At 37.4% G+C, this 16,801-nt stretch overlaps 1 protein-coding gene across 3 annotated transcripts in view; it reads left to right on the forward strand.

Moving 5' to 3' along the window:
- The window catches only part of Sec23ip (SEC23 interacting protein), a 44,602-nt gene that overhangs the window by 16,635 nt on the left and 11,166 nt on the right, over nucleotides 1–16,801 (forward strand). For all 3 annotated transcript variants that reach the window (XM_076834441.1, XM_076834443.1, XM_076834442.1), the window contains exons 7-14: nucleotides 1,287–1,376; nucleotides 2,244–2,385; nucleotides 3,372–3,580; nucleotides 3,936–4,054; nucleotides 4,436–4,588; nucleotides 6,753–6,848; nucleotides 11,605–11,802; nucleotides 16,533–16,688. In XM_076834441.1, the coding sequence (XP_076690556.1) occupies nucleotides 1,287–1,376; nucleotides 2,244–2,385; nucleotides 3,372–3,580; nucleotides 3,936–4,054; nucleotides 4,436–4,588; nucleotides 6,753–6,848; nucleotides 11,605–11,802; nucleotides 16,533–16,688 (1,163 nt within the window). The remainder of the gene's footprint in view (nucleotides 1–1,286; nucleotides 1,377–2,243; nucleotides 2,386–3,371; nucleotides 3,581–3,935; nucleotides 4,055–4,435; nucleotides 4,589–6,752; nucleotides 6,849–11,604; nucleotides 11,803–16,532; nucleotides 16,689–16,801) is intronic.

Raw genomic sequence — 16,801 nt, forward strand, 5'->3', positions numbered from 1 at the left:
TTAATTTTTATTGTTGGTTGTTCAAAACATTACATAGTTCTTGATATATCATATTTCACACTTTGATTCAAGTGGGATATGAACTCCCATTTTTACCCCGTATACAGATTGCGGAATCATATCAGTTACACATCCATTGATTTACATATTGCCATACTAGTGTCTGTTGTATTCTGCTGCCTTTCCTATCCTCTACTATCCCCCCTCCCCCCTCCCCTCCCCTCTTCTCTCTCTACCCCTCTACTGTAATTCATTTCTCCCCCTTAAATTTTTTTTCCCTTTCCCCTCACTTTGTATGTAATTTTGTATACCCCTGAGGGTCTCCTTCCATTTCCATGCAATTTCCCTTCTCTCTCCCTTTCCCTCCCACCTCTCATCCCTGTTTAATGTTAATCTTCTTCTCATGCTCTTCGTCCCTACTCTGTTCTTAGTTACTCTCCTTATATCAAAGAAGACATTTGGCATTTGTTTTTAAGGGATTGGCTAGCTTCACTTAGCATAATCTGCTCTAATGCCATCCATTTCCCTGCAAATTCTATGATTTTGTCATTTTTTAATGCAGAGTAATACTCCATTGTGTATAAATGCCACATTTTTTTTTATCCATTCGTCTATTAAAGGGCATCTAGGTTGGTTCCACAGTCTTGCTATTGTGAATTGTGCTGCTATGAACATCGATGTAGCAGTGTCCCTGTAGCATGCTCTTTTTAGGTCTTTAGGGAATAGACCGAGAAGGGGAATAGCTGGGTCAAATGGTGGTTCCATTCCCAGCTTTCCAAGAAATCTCCATACTGCTTTCCATGCCCCGAGGAATTCTGAATTGATCACAACATTATGGAGCCTCCATGGGTACGAAACTGCTGGTTACCATATATTGATAGATAGCCTTTTGGAATAGGTAGTCTGCTTTCTCCCCATATCAGTCTAGTGTCCTGTTAACGTGCCAAGATGGACAAATTGCTCTGATTTGATAGAGGATAACAAGGCTTATTTACTTGGAAGAGTCATGAATTTCTTTGGCCAGTTTATGATGACAAAAGGGATATCAAGAATTTTGCTATTAAGAAAACCCAAACAGGGGCTGGGGCTGGGGCTGGGGCTCAGCGGTAGAGTGCTTGCCTAGCATATGCGAGAACCTGGGTTCGATCCTCAGCACCGCATAAAAATAAAAAAACAAAATAAAGGTATTGTGTCCAACTACAATTAAAAGTAAATATTAGAAAAAAGAAAACCCAAACAATTCCCATTTTTTATGTATGTATGTATATATTTTTATTTTTAAACAGGGGAAATGCCTCAGATTGACCATTTGGTATTCATGGTGCATGGTATTGGACCTGTGTGTGACTTGCGCTTTAGAAGCATTGTTGAATGTGGTAAGTGTTGGTCATAGTTTATTTCATATAATGATCTGAGAACTAATAGAAGAGCTTTTAAGTTTCATTTTTAGTTCCTGGCCACTTGCTAAAGAGTGGTAAATATTTATATGATCAGTGGGAAATACTAATTTGTACTTGATTTTCTCTTACCATATAAATAACTCATAGAATCCTGAGTTCTAAAGAATTAGAAGGGATCTTGGAAGTAATTTAGCCTTTCTGACAGGCAGCCTCTGACTGAGTACGTCCAGCAACTTCGAGCACCTGTGCACTGAACTGATTTATAGGGAGACAGTTGTGAAAAGTTGCTTAATGAACTCATAAATCTGCCTGGATGACTTAAAATTTTTGAAGGTTCATTTTTATATCTGTATAATAATAGTTTATATTTACTGAATACCTGATATGTTCCAAGTACCTTGTATGTAGTGTGTCATTTAACCCTCACAGATACAATGGTGGGGTGTAGGTGCTATTATTGTTATCCCCCACTGTTGGGTGGAGAACTTAAGGCCCAAGGGTAAGTTCAGTTCCTTTGTGTCATAGTCAGTAACAGGTATTGGCTCCAGGACCCCACAGAAGGTAGTTTTGATTCTAGTCTTTTGGTCTTAACCATTGTGCCATGCTTCCCCCTAGTAGAGGCATTTAAACTAAGTTTTTTTTAGGCATTTATACATTCCTCTAAAACAATGAAAAGTTAAAATGAGCTTCCTAAAGGTTGGTTATTTTTTCCTAATTTTGTCATCATTTAAAAAAATTTTATTTGTAAATGCTGACATTTGATATAATTGTTAACTAGCTTCAAAGGTAAGACAATTTAATCAATTTAATTTTATGTGTTTTTTTTTTGTTTGTTTGTTTAAGTGGATGATTTTAGGGTGGTTTCTCTCAAATTGCTGCAGACACATTTCAAGAAATCTTTAGATGAGGGGAAAGTCAGCCGAGTGGAGTTCCTCCCAGTTCACTGGCACAGTGCCTTGGGTGGGGATGCAACGGGTGTTGACAGGTTTGTAGATTTTCATCTTATTTTTCAGATTAGTTAAACCTAGATTCAAAATTTAAACAGTCATATGAAGTGGTTTATTATGACTTCAACAAATGTTTTTTTTTTTTTTTTAATTACATACTTCCTCTGACATGTGATTACTGGTTGGACCATTTATATACCATTTTTCTCTGTGTGTTTAAGTGAATCTAAGAAATTTAGCTGGTTTTGATAATCATTTTTGGACCTGGAGATTGAACCCATTCCTCAGGTGTGTTAAGCACATGCTCTACCACTGAGCTATCTCACTGGCCCCTAAGATGATTTTTATGAAATACTAGTATATGGTGGTTTAGACAGGGTGCTGTCCTGTGCATTTTAGGATGCTTAGCAGCATCCCTGGGTACATAATGGTAGTGTGTCTTTCCCTCACCATGTGACAACCAAAGATATCTCCAGAAACTGTCATGTCCCTGGGGGGTAAAAAGTCACCTATGGTTGGGAACCTCTGATGTAGACTTATTGTTTCTCAATGGAGAATACTCTTGACAGTAGTGTAGTTCTTCGTGGCACAACTGTGTTACATTGTAGACCACTTAGCCTCTCTTGTCTGAATGCTACTCAATGGTAGCAATGCTCACCAGCAACTGTGATAAATTCAACAAACAACCCACTCAATTTTGAATATGCCCATTTGAGAGCCACAAATATAGGCTATATTAATGCTGGCACAGAGGTTAATAGCATCTGGATTTTAAATAAATGTTTAAAATAATGTTTTAGTACACATGGTTTTAATAAAACCAATTGTACAAACACCATTCTGTTAGTGTTAGGTTTTATGAGGGCATTTTCTTTCTCAGTGGATGTTCATGAACTTCACTGATAATTAATTAATAATGTACTAATCAGTTAAACGTTTTTACTCTATTTTTTCAGAAATAAGAAATTAAAACTTTTAAAAACCCTTAGATTGAACGTACTGACTTTTTTTTGTTTTTAAACAGGAATATCAAGAAAATCACTTTGCCAAGTATTGGTCGTTTTCGTCACTTTACCAATGAGACCTTGCTAGATATTTTATTTTATAATAGCCCCACCTACTGTCAAACAATTGTGGAGAAAGTGGGAGTAGAAATAAATCGTCTCTATGCACTCTTCATGAGTCGGAATCCAGACTTCAAAGGAAGAGTCTCTGTTGCTGGTCACAGTTTAGGTAAAGCTGTTAAATACACACCTTATAAATGTGATCTTTAAGTTGTTAGTTCTTTTATTGTGGATAACATCCTTAGTATGGAACTCAGAATTATACATCTTAACTTTTATAAAGGGCAGAAATGAATGCTTTGAGTTTACAGTCTGCCTTTTTTCTTCACATGATTCATAGGACTACCATATATTTTAACTTATTCTGCTGTTCGGTAGAAGATGAATGTTGATTATCAGATCTTAATTTACGTGTAATTTTCGGAGAACTTCTGCCTAGGGACTTTGAAAGAAAGGAGAATTTGTTTAGTATTATAAAAACACCCAGAAAGTACATTATAAAGCAAAATACTTCTTTTTCTTAGGTTCTTTAATATTGTTTGATATCCTATCTAATCAAAAAGATTTGAATTTCTCCAAGTCTCCGGGACCTCCCGCTGTTGCTAATGGAGTTGTGAAGCAGCCCCATTTTCAGGACAAGCAGGTATGTCTGCACCTGACCCTGTTAGCATTAGGTTTAGAGCTGGAGCTGAAATGTTTTCTGAAACTTTTTATTTATCAAAAGGTTAAGAAGTATAATGGAGTCATGAGACTCATTTTAAACATTTCTCTTTTCCTTATGGATTATAAGTGTAAATGTGAAAGTTTATGGTTTTTAAAAATACAAAGAAAATTATAGAAAATAGGAATGTGAGTGATTGTATGTTATGTATGTTTTGAAACATTCAAGCATTGGGTGGCAGACTACCTAAAAGTTTGATTTGTCTATAGGGCAGAATTTTTTAAAGATTTTCTATAAATCAGAAGACATTTTCTGGGAGTTTTTCTGAGCTTTGTAATGTTTCCTCCTTTTTTTTAAATTAAGATGCACGAAGAGTCAAAGCTGGCTTTGGATGATTCATGTGACCTTGATGTTGAAAATGAAGAAGTCCTAACTTTGCAAGAAACTCTGGAAGCACTTAGCCTCTCTGAGTATGCTAATACTTTTGAGAAGGAAAAGATTGATATGGAATCTCTGGTACTGATGTTAATTGGATTCATTTTTTTAAAAATTATTTTTCCTATATGTAAGATTGAAAACTAAGAATGATTTAGAATATTGCTTATGTCAAAATTTATTCCTGATGAGGCAGGAATAAATGTTTAATGTTTAAATGTTTAAAAAATTCAAAAGAGCAGGAATTATTAATGAATAGTACCTGTGAAAGCTTTTCTAAGTATGACACAAAATCCAGAAATCATAAAAGAAAAAGAAGTGCAGCGCAGTAGAATACCATAAGCTACATTGCAGGCTAATGATGGACGGGGAAACATAGGTGGATCACACATTACAAATAGAGGACTTTTTTCCTTAGTATTCAAATCTTCTGCAAAACTATTGGTAAGAAAGTAATAGTTCAGACAAAGGATATAAAAATGATTTGTAGACCAATGGCTTCTTACCGTATGAATACTCAGAAGAGAAATGCAAATTAAAAGTGCAGTTCTTTTTTTTTTTTAACTTCTGCATTTGACAAAAATGGATTGGATAATATGCCAGAATAGGGAAAAGTAGGTACTATTATTTATTATTGGTGAGCATGTAAACTGGTACAGCCTCTATGGAGGTCAATTTTGCAGCATCTTTTTTTTTTTTTTTTGAATAACTTTATTGTTTTCTGTGGTGCTAAGGATTGAATCCAGTGCCTTACACATGCTAGGCAAGTGCTCTACCACTGAGCCACAACTCCAGCCCTACAACATCTTTTAATTAATTAATTAATTGTTTTTTGACATGGTCTCACTGTGTTGTCCAGGCTGGTATCCAACTCTTGGGTTCAAGTAATCCTCCCATCTCAGCCTCCCAAGTATTTGGGGTTACAGCCAAGTATGCCACTGCACCCAGCTCTGAAATAAACACCTTTTAAAATACCCTTTTCCCTGGAAATTTTACTGTCAAACATATTTTCTTTTCTTCTTTTTGGATACCAGGGATTGAACTCGGGGACACTCAACCACTGAGCCACAACCCAGCCCTATTTTGTGTTGTATTTAGAGACAGAGTCTCACTTAGTTGCTTAGCACCTCTCCTTTGCTCAGGCTGGCTTTGAACTTGTGATCCTCTTGTCTCAGTCTTTCCAGCTTCTGGGATTACAGGTGCTCCACTGTGTCTGGCCAGAAATATGTTATATAGAGAAATATTCACAAAAGAATATCTAGGAGGACCAAGCAACTCAGTGAGACCCGGTCTCTAAATAAAATACCAAAAGGGGGCTGGGGTGTGGCTCAGTTGTAGAGTGTTTGCTAGCATGTGTGAGGCACTGGGTTCAATCCTCAGTACTATATAAAAATAAATAAAAGTATCGTATCCATCTAAAAAAATTAAAATAAAATAAAAAATAGGGCTGGGATGTGGCTCAGTGGTTGAATGCCCCTGAGTTCAATCCCTAGTACTTAAAAAAAAAAAAATCTGTGAGGACACGTGATGCAGAGCTATTGCTAATATAGTGAAAACTTAGAAACACCTTCCGTACCTGCTAGTAGAAATTAGTCAATTGTCAGTGGGCATCAACACAGTGGAGTGGCAAACCTGCATTGTGAATGGATGAATGAGGTGGTCACAGGTATACTGATCTCTTAGATACATCTGGTGAAACTTTATTCTTAAAGTTCAGTGCTATGTGTGTATAAGATACATACATAAACATATAAATATACATGTAGATGATATTTCATGTGCACATGAAATATCTCTGCAGGGGAGCGAATTATGAGCAGGTGTTGCTGAGAAGTGAGTCAGGTGGTTGAGGTAGGAATGGAGGGAAATGACTATTGTGTGCTTGATTGTACTTTGGAATTTTGTACAACATGTACATATTTTTTATTAAAAATAATAGGGGGCTGGGGTTGTGGCTCAGTGGTAGAGCACTTGCCTAGCATGTGTGAGGCACTGGGTTCAGTTGTCAGCACCACATAAAAATAAATGAAATAAAAGTCCATTAACAACTAAAATAATAATAATAGGATGTTTTAGGTGGACAGGGATAAGATTATATAGTTTAAAATAATCTATTATTTAAAAACAAATTAACTTAAAGTTGGCTCTTAGGTTGTTTTAGATGATGTCTTTTATAATTTTCACATTCTAATTTCAGTTCGTCTACCTCTAAAATGATTAATAATGTGTTTGTTTCTTTTTAAAGCTTATGTGTACAGTTGATGACCTGAAGGAAATGGGAATACCCCTTGGACCCAGGAAGAAGATAGCTAACTTTGTAAAACTTAAAGCAGCCAAATTGGTAACGTTCATTTCTACTCTCAATGTGTGACCAGCACATTTTGTTTTAGAAGTGTTTAGTACCCCTGTGGTTAGGCAAGTTTGTTTGCACCTATCTATAGCATGGTAATGGAGCTGATGGAAACCACACTTGAGTTTGTCAGAACTGGGTTTAAATGCAAATCAGGCCAACTGACCATCCTTGTTTTCCTGGGACCAAAGACTTCGCAGGCCAGAGGTTTTTGTTTTTAAACTGGTGAAGTACTGGTCAAATAGATGAGTTGGTTGCCCTGACTCCCAGTTCAGACACTTATTAACTGCACACTCATGAGACATTGGTTTAGTTTCTCTGATCTCTGATTTCCTTCTTTCTAAAGTGGGAGAGGTAGATAGGTTGGAGTGATTGAGAAATGATGTATGTGGAGGTCACACCTGCAGCAGCTTACTTGTTCTTTCTCCCCATCTAGAGAGGTGAGGAAGCATGTGCTGAAATCTCACTAAGTAACAACTACACAACAAATTTTACTGCACAACAAAGCAACAACTAAAAATCATTTTTAAAAAAGCAGCTAGGAGTGGTGGTGCATGCCTGTAATCCCAGCAACTAGAGAGGCTAAGGCATAAGGATCACAAGTTTGAGGCCAGCCTCTATAACTTAGTGAGGCCCTAAGCAAATTAGTGAGACCCTGTCTCAGAATAAAAAGAAATGGGGATATGGCTCAGTGGTTAAGCATCTGCCCCCCCAGTACCAAAAAAACAAAAACAAACAAAAACAACAACAACAAAAAATCCTTAGAAAAACTTGTTTTAACTTATCAGCATATGGTCTCTGATGGTTCTGGCATCTTGGTTTCTGTTTTTACAATGCTGGGAATTGAATCGTGGGCCTCATACATGCTAGGAACGTGCTTTGCCACTGAACCACACTCCCAGCCCTGATCCTTTCCATTTGATCATCTCTGGTTCTCTTGTTTTGGGTACTTATTTGGATGTTAACATATACCACTTCTTTATATGAAATATGATTAGAAATTGATTTTTTTATGATTAGCTTAAGCAATTGAATCAGCATTTTACTAAACATCTAGGTCAGACACCATGCTTGAATCTTGGGATTTGGAGATGAACCACAAATGTGCAGTCCAGTTAGTCCAGTTAGGGTAAAGAGTTGACCACAAGTGACCACATACGAAGGTGCTGTCTGCACGTCCCGAAGCAGACCAAGGGAGGAAGTTCTGCTTGTGGAGAGGGAACCGTGGTTTGCTGAGCAAATGCTGGCACTTGAGGAGAGGGAGTAGGAGTGAAATGGCCCCCCAGGAGCAGGCCCGTGTTCCCCACAGCCGAAATGTCAGGTGAGCTGGGAATGGAGAGGTGGGAAGGCTGCAGAGGCCCAAGTACCAGGTGGAAGTTTGGATTCTCTTTTATAAAGGAGTGATTATCAGATATAGTTTTACAGTCATGGTACTGATTTGCTGGTTAATTCTGTGACAAGTTATGATTTAGCACCAAATCTACTATTTAGTCTAAATTTTAGTTTTAACTTGCTTAGAAATTTAAAAAATTTAAAAATAAATGCCATAAACTATATTATAAAATAAAATAACCATGAGTTATTTATAATGAATGGAAATTTTAAGGTATTAACTCTTCTATTTTCTTAAATTACTATTTTCCTTCTTTTGCTGTTGACCAGGGCCTGTTGGTTTATAGAGAGTACTAAAGGCAAACAAAAATAAAAGTTGTAACAAATCTTAATATTGAGACAGGCCTGTTATCAGCTTGATTTTTTTTTCCCCTGTGAATTGAGCCACACTTTCCCTTTAGCAGCAGTAAATCCTTGCTTCAGGGTCTGCCTGGATGCTATTTGAGAACCTTGCCATGCTTAGGCCATTGGACAGTGTGGGAAATACCACAGGAAGAGTCCTCTTGGTTACCATGATCAGGTGTTGGAAGAGCATGAAGCTGGAGGCTGCTGGGAATTTGTAGAGTGGTTATTGGAATTGTTGTATTTGCTCAGAGATGATTGTGAGTGAGTGGAATTGTGATTTGGGATATAAACTCAGAGATGGAAAGGAAAGAAGCAACTCTCAAAACCTTCTGGAACAGAGCATACCATATCTGAGTTAAGTGTTGAGAAGGATTGTTCACTTGGCAGTTGAGGGGTGTCTTTCATCTTATTTTTTCTGAATGCTAAATCATTCTGTAGTTCATCTCACCTGAGTCCCTGGCAATACTGTGGGCAGATCCCAAACCGAGATTAGGATCCTGTGTTGTGGTGTTGCTGTTTGTAGACTGGGTGCTGCATGCCCACAGCAGTGAAGCAGAGGCCTGTAAGCAAGGCAGAACCCAGAAGAGCTGTGTTTTAGGCCCTACATCATATCCTTAATTTTATTCTGTAAAAAAGGATAAGTGGAAAAGTATTCTGTAGTTCTTGAATAATTTCTAGGAGACTGTTTTATAAACTACAGTTGCTTAGATATGTAAATTATGACATTATAAGGGTGTTTTGAAATGAATAAAAATCTATAACATGATCTTATTTTTTAAATTTAAGAGTAATTTCCTTTGGATGAACTATGAAGTATTCTTGGCTGAGCTACATTGATTGTTCTGTGTTGCTCACAGATAACAAAGTGCTGCCAGATAAGATAATATATGGTGTGTCCTGTTGATTTACTGTCACTGAAACAATGTGACCAAAATTAGCCAATTATTTTATAGTAAAGAGATCAAATATACATGGCCCATGTGCTATTTTTCTTTGTAAATGGGTTTAGTGATTTTTCTTTTGAAAAGTAATAGTTTTTAGGGTTTGCAGTATTGTTAAGTCAAGTATTTATTTATGTTGATTCACTTAGTTTTAAACTTAATGCATAGAATTTTAGGGGAGCAAAATAGCTCTTGGCAATAGATCAGTTTATGATCTCTTGTGAGAACTCTCTTTAGCAATGTGTAATGTCAAGTTTTATGAGTATATTAAGTGGTAGTTCTGAGTGAGAAGCATATTTAAGCTGAAGAACTCTGAAAATATTCTTTTTTGATTTCATCTTTAAACTCGTGCCGCCTCAGGGCTGGGGGTTGTGGTTCAGTGGTAGAGTGGTTGCCTAGCACGTATGAGGCACTGGGTTCGATCCTCAGCAGCACATAATAATAAATAATTAAATAAATAAAGATATTGTGTCCATTTACAACTTAAAAAAACAAAAACAAACAAAAAAACTTGTGCTGCCTCAAAAGGGAAGAAATAAACTTTCCAAAACACTGATGATAGGATCAGTTAAAATCTGGCTGAGTTTTCATTTTCCTATTTTGTCTCTTGGATTAACCAGTTGGATTTATGATTTCTTAGTACTTTAATTAGCAGATTGACCAGTTTGGCCAAATATTTTGTTGAGTCAGTCTGTTCAGAAACTAATAAACATAGTTGCTTGGCATGGTGGTGCATGCTTTATAATGCCTGTGACTCAGGAGGCTGTGCTGGGAAGAATGCAAGTTTGAGGCCAGCCTCAACAACTTAGTGAGGCCCTGAACAACTTAGCAAGTCCCTGTCTCAAATTAAAAATAAAAAGGACTGGGGATATAGCTCAGGGGTAAAGTACTTCTGGGTTCAGTCCCCAGTACCATACACAGACACACACACATACACACACTGAAAACACAGAGACCACCACATAGTCCTCAGCCTGGGGAAAAATTTGTTGTATTTGCTCAACTTATGTTTTCGAGTGCTCACAATTCTTGCCTTGGGGAAAAATTCTTACAAAGATTGATCAAGTAGTTTATAATGCTGCATTTAACATTATGCTTTCATATAGTTGAATCTCAAAAAAAAACCCTGCAGCATAGATGAGTTGCCCGAGACAAGGTTTACATTCGCCCAACATTGCTGAATTCAGGATGCAGTTACCACCGGGCATGGCTTTTGTTTATGGAAATGCACAGATCTTGAAAGTTTTGTGCAGTAAGTTTTGGTGGTTGTATTCACTTGTGTAATCATGACCTGCAACAAAAACCCAACACATCTATCCATTAGGTAGCTCCTTATGCTTCTTTCTAGCTAACTCCTCCACCCTCCCTATAACCACTGTCCTGATTTCTAGAAATTCATCTGAGTAGAATCAACAGCATGTACTTTTTTGTATTTGCCCTCTTATACTTACAATAATGTTTTTGAGGACTGGATATATAGATCTTTGTAGAATAATTGCCTAGCCTGCACAAGGTGCTGAGTTTGATTTTCAGCACTGCAAATACATAAAATTGCAAATCTTTAAAAAAAAATAATATTTTGAGATTCATCAAGATAGCCAGTATTTACCTGGATATGGTGGAGCATACATGTAATCCCAGCTACTTGGGAGGCTGAGACAGGAAGATCACAAGTTCTCTGCCAGCCTGGACAATTTGGCAAAACTGTCTCAAAATAAGAAATAAAAGGGGCTGGAGTATAGTTCGGTGGTAGTGCCCATGGGTTCAATCCCTTGTACTAGTTGGGGGAGCCGATACTTACGTTTAATTTTAATTATTTAATTGTAAACTATTTTTTTCTTTTGTAATCTTTTTTTCTTAAGAATTTTAAAGTAAATTATAGATGCCATGGCATTTTTTCCCTAAATGGTTAGTTGTGTCCGAGAAGGACATTTCTCTCATGGCCCCAGTGCTGTTATTATGCCTATGTTTCTCATGATTCCTTAATATTGAGATGGCGTGTTTTGAATTGATAGCTGAGAACTGAACTTATCCTCAAGATTATGTTGTGAAGTATTTGTGTTTCATAGGAACAGAAAAAAGCAGCATCAGAAAAGAAGGCAATGATGGCTGCTTCGACAAAAGGACAAGATGAAAGTGCTCAGAAAGCTAAAGAAGTGGCTTCTGTCCCTTCAGAATCTAGTGAATCTAAGAGGAAGCTTCCAGTTGGTGCTTACGTTTCTTCTGTGCACATTGATTATGAGTCTTTTGAAGTTGGCACTGGACAGGTGAGTTTACATTTTTTATGTTGGAATGAGCACACATCTTTATCATTTGGATTGGTTGTACATTCTTTAAATATTTATATAACATTTATTTGGGGCTTTGTGGAGAAAACTGACTTTCTTTTACTATTTTATGCTTTTTATAATGTTCCCAGTAAAAGTTTGAACCTGTATAGTACAAGACATCTACTTTTGAAGTTAGCTTTATTTCAGCTTTTCTAACACTCAAAATTTTTCTATTTTTTGTACCAGAAATTGAACTGAGGGCCACTTTGCCACTGAGTTATATTCTCAGACCATTTTATTTTATTTTTTTAAGTTTTAAGACAGGGAGGAATATTGCTGAGGCTGGCCTCAAACTTGTGATTCTCCTGCTTTGGCTTCCTGAGTCACTGGGATTACAGGCATGTGTCATTCTCCTGGTTTTACACTCATAATTTTATACCCTTAGTCTCATTATCGCTAATCAGAAGTGGCTATGTTAGAAAACTATGTTTAGAATATACCTAAATTTCTGTGGGAGAAATTTGTTGTATTTGCTCAACTTATGTTTTCTAGTGTTCACAATTCTTGCCTTGGGGAAAAATTCTTATAAAAATTGATCAAGTAGTTTATAATGCTGCATTTAATGTTGTGCTTTCATATAGTTGTATCTCAGTGGCTTAGAAATATTAAATTCTTTTTAGACAGCATTGCTTTCAATATATTTACAGCTGAATATTACAAGTGTGTTCATGAAGGTATAAGATGGAACTTGGTTTTTATACTACCTCATTTAAAATTTCAAGCCCATTTCATTCTTACTGGTTGCATTTTTAAATATGTCTTTTTCAGACATGACAAATGTGATCAGACCTTAGCAAATAAAGGGCAAAATGTTTTCTCACCTTCCTTTGAAAGCTGAAAGTATAGGGGTCTATGAGCTACTGGGATACTCAGTACACACCTCTCTGGGAGGGAACCTTGTCCATGAAACCAGAGTCATCTCCTTACAGTGTTAGGACTGTAAAAGAAAAGGAATCTATCCTGCTAGGTCCAGTTAGGAAAATTCCAAAGAGTGATTTTGGTATACCTGGTTTGAGACCATTCTGGACCAGTTTGTAGCCTGGGTGTGGCCGCAGATTGACACAGAACAGACCAGTTCATATGCCACCTCTGTGGTTGGAGCACTGAAGCAGGTAGGCAAGATCTGTTACCAAAGAGTTGTTGGGCAATACAAATAGCAGCCACAGAGTACATTATTCATTGCCAGAAAAGTCACAGAAACCAGCTAAACAACAGGACATTTGAAAAAGAAAATAAACCCTCCAGCTGGGATTAGCTGGGATTACAGGCATGTGTCACTGTCCTGGCTTTACTCTAACCTCATCAGCTACAGCTAAATACCATCAACTATTTGAGCAAGGCCTTTGGAATTTTGTTTGGATATATATTTACATATATATTTTAACCAAAATGAGAAAATGCTATATGTAGTATTTTATTAAATCATCCTGTTGTCTTCAAATAGTGTATTATAAATATATTCCCATGTAAGTAAATATTCCTCCAGAACTTCATTTTTAATGACTGTTGGGATTTTTAATCACTGGGAAGATAATTATGCGTTCTGTCGTTTCCTTATTGCTTACTGGATTTATTAGTTTCCAAGGGCTCCTATAACAAAGTATACATCCTGGGTGGCTTTGGACATGGAAATTTCTTCTCTCACAGTTCTGGAGGCCAAGAGTCTTGAGATAAGGTGTCGGCAGTGCCGTGCTTCCTCTGAAACCCGTATAGAACTCCTTCCTTGTGTCTTTCTAGCTCCTGGTGGTTCATGGGCTGTCTTCAGCTGTCCTTGGCTTATAGACTATCTCTCTAGTCCCCCATTTTTATGTCATTTCTGTCTCTTGCCTGGTCTCGAACTTGAGATCCTTTTTTGTGTGTAGGACTCTGTGTCCAAATTTTCCCTCTTTATAACAACACTGGTCATATTGGACTAGGGCCTATCATAATGATCTCATTTTAACTTGATTACCTTTTTAAAGATTCTATTTAAAGATATTGGGGGTTAGGACTTTATATCTTTTTTTGAGAGGACACAAGTTCAACCTATAACATTGCACCATTTAGGCAATTTCCAATTTTTATTCTATTTTTTCTTTGTATGCAGTACTGGGGATTGTACCCAGGGGTGCTATACCACTTGGCTACATCTCTAAACCCCTTTTATGTTTTAATTCAAGACAGTCTCCTTAAGTTGCTGAGGCTGGCCTTGAACTTGAGATCCTCCCACCTCAGCTTCCTCAATCTCTGGGATTATAGGCTTGTGCTACTGTACCTGGCCGTTTTTCACTCTTAAACAATTCAGTGATAAACATTTTAAAATCAACTTTTTGTGTATATTCTTCATTATTTTCTTTCAGTTAAATTGGGAGAAGCAGAGTAGTTGGGCCAAAAGATGTACACGTGAAAGTTCTGATGGTTTCTGTATTTCTGAAAGGTACCGATTTGCCTCCGACTGGCAGTTTATAAGGTTGATGCTCTCATCTGTCCCTTGCCAGTACTAGCATAATTGTTTCTCTCTCTCTCTCTCTCTCTCTCTCTCTCTCTCTCTTTCTCTCTTTCTCTCGCTTGCTGTGCCAGGGATGGAACTCAGGACCTTTCTCACCCATGCTCAGCAAGTGTTCTCCCACTGAGCTACACCACCAGCCCTCATTCTTCTGTAAAACTACGTAGTAGCTTCACTTTAATAACTTACTTCTAAATAAATGAGTTTTGTGAAAGTGAATTTTTTACCTTTTTTTAGCATTTTGTTTGTTTCTGATAAACTGATAGGAATAATGGTATTGCGTTACATTTTTTTTTTTGAGTACTTGAGAGGTTAGATATTTTCTGTATGTTTTGAAAGTATTTTTCTTTTATGAACTGCTGGTTTTTACCTGTTTTCTATTGGATTTTTTTTTACTGATATTTAATAAATCTGTATATATTGATGCTGTTTGCCCCTTATCATTTATGTTGTAAATATTTTTTCAGTTTATATCATTTCTTTTAAGTCCCCCCCTGCCTTTTTATGGGAGAACCAAACTATTGAATTTGCAAATATAAAGACAAACCTCGGGTTATGAAGTCTAGACTGTTGAGGGGCTCTCCGGGCATGGTAGAGGGCTTGGATTTGGAGTTAGAAGTGCTGGGCTAAGTCTGCTTTCTGCATTCACTGGCTGTGTGCCCCTGAGTGAGTTACACACCTCTTAAGCCTCAGTCTCTTCATCTGAGAAGTGAGCATGGTGAGTCTTGCGATACCTTCTTCTCCTGGTGGACCTTTGTTGCACACTCGGGTTATGCCATTCATTGTTCTTTGTAGGAGTTCCAGACACTAAAATGAAAAAGACATTGTCCTTCCACTGAGGAAAATGAAAGAGTTGTACACTTGTTACTTTTTCTTGAGAGAACAATTGTGTGCAAGCTACCCAAAGAGTTCTTTGAGGATAAGTCATTTTTCTGACTGAAGGAACTTGCCTTAAATAGAAAGTGATACCTCCGGGGTTACTGGTGATGAGTTCTGCTCCCTCACATGTTGAAATATAATATTAGAGAATCACGCCAAGGCAAGCACATAAAGCAAGGTTTATTTTAAAAGGGGTAACACAGACTTCTCCTGGGAGGGAGAAGGGGGCCAAAGCTAGTATCCTGGTATCCCAAGAAGCGAGGATGTTTTGCCTTTTTATATGTCCTAGGATTCCCTTCTTTTCCTGCTCTCTTCCCCTTATCTCTTTCCTAGATGCTGGGTGTTGTGGCCTAAAGGTGGGAAACGGGGAAGGGGGAAGGGCAGGATGGAGCGGCCCAGTATACATTAATTAATAACTTTATAACTCCTGTAGGGAGGGGCAATTCCTGGGACAGGTTGGAACAGGGGCAGGTTATCTTTATAGGGTGGTGGAAGGGTTCTGAAGGCATTAACATTTTAATTCCTCCATTCTCTGGATCCAACCCTTGCCTGTCTGGCTTCAAAAGGATGGAAATTATAATAAAGGTAGTCCTCATGGAGAAGTTAACTTGCCCAAGGTCACACAGTATGTTAGTTTTTTGTCACTTGACAAAATACCTGAGAAAAACAACAACATAGCAAAGATTTATTTTGACTCATGGTTTCAGGGGTGAAAGAGAGAGAATCAAGGCCAGGGCCAAGATAATACCTTACAGGGTATGCCCCCAGTGATCCACTTCTTTCATTGTGGCTCACCCTCCTACAGTTTCCACCATCTTCCAGTAATGCCATTAGATAATAAATCTGTCAGTGGACTAATCTACTGAAGAGGTCAGAGCCCTCATGATCCAATCACTTCCCCCAAAGCCTCACCTTGGAATACTGCTGCACTAGGACCAAACCTTCAACACATGAGCACATTCCAGACCCAAATAACACAGTGAATAAAGAGTGGATTCAGACCCAGCAGTGTGACTCCAGATTACTACAGTTTTAACCACATATATGACCATAATTGATACAGTCATGCTTATATACTGTGTTTCTTATACTGGACAGTAAATAAATTTGTAGCCAGAGGATGTGATAGACTGAAGATTTTAGAGAGAATTTTTCAGTCTTCTATGGCAGCAGCAGCTATCCATAGAAGAGTATCTTCTGTGTTTAAATTAAGTACTACTCCAAGAACACTTGAAAATCCCAAAGAATTTTGTCTTTTGTGATATTGGAATGATCTTTTTTATTGCTACTTGCTTTCTTCTAGGTTTCTGTTATTTACAGCTCATTAGACTTCGAGCCAGAGATTTTCTTTGCTTTGGGATCTCCAGTTGGTATGTTTCTTACCATCCGAGGAGTGGATAAGATAGATGAAAACTACAGGCTTCCTACTTGTAAAGGATTCTTCAATATTTATCATCCTGTGAGTGAACTGAATTTTTTTTTTTTCTTTTGAAAAAGATGAAGAGCCTGTCCTCTTTACCTTAAAGGTTCTCAGGTTCTTATTTCTTGGGAGTTAATATTGATCTTGATTTT

This window comes from Callospermophilus lateralis, chromosome 15, assembly GCF_048772815.1.
Source record: "Callospermophilus lateralis isolate mCalLat2 chromosome 15, mCalLat2.hap1, whole genome shotgun sequence".
NCBI classification, from domain to species: domain Eukaryota; kingdom Metazoa; phylum Chordata; class Mammalia; order Rodentia; family Sciuridae; genus Callospermophilus; species Callospermophilus lateralis.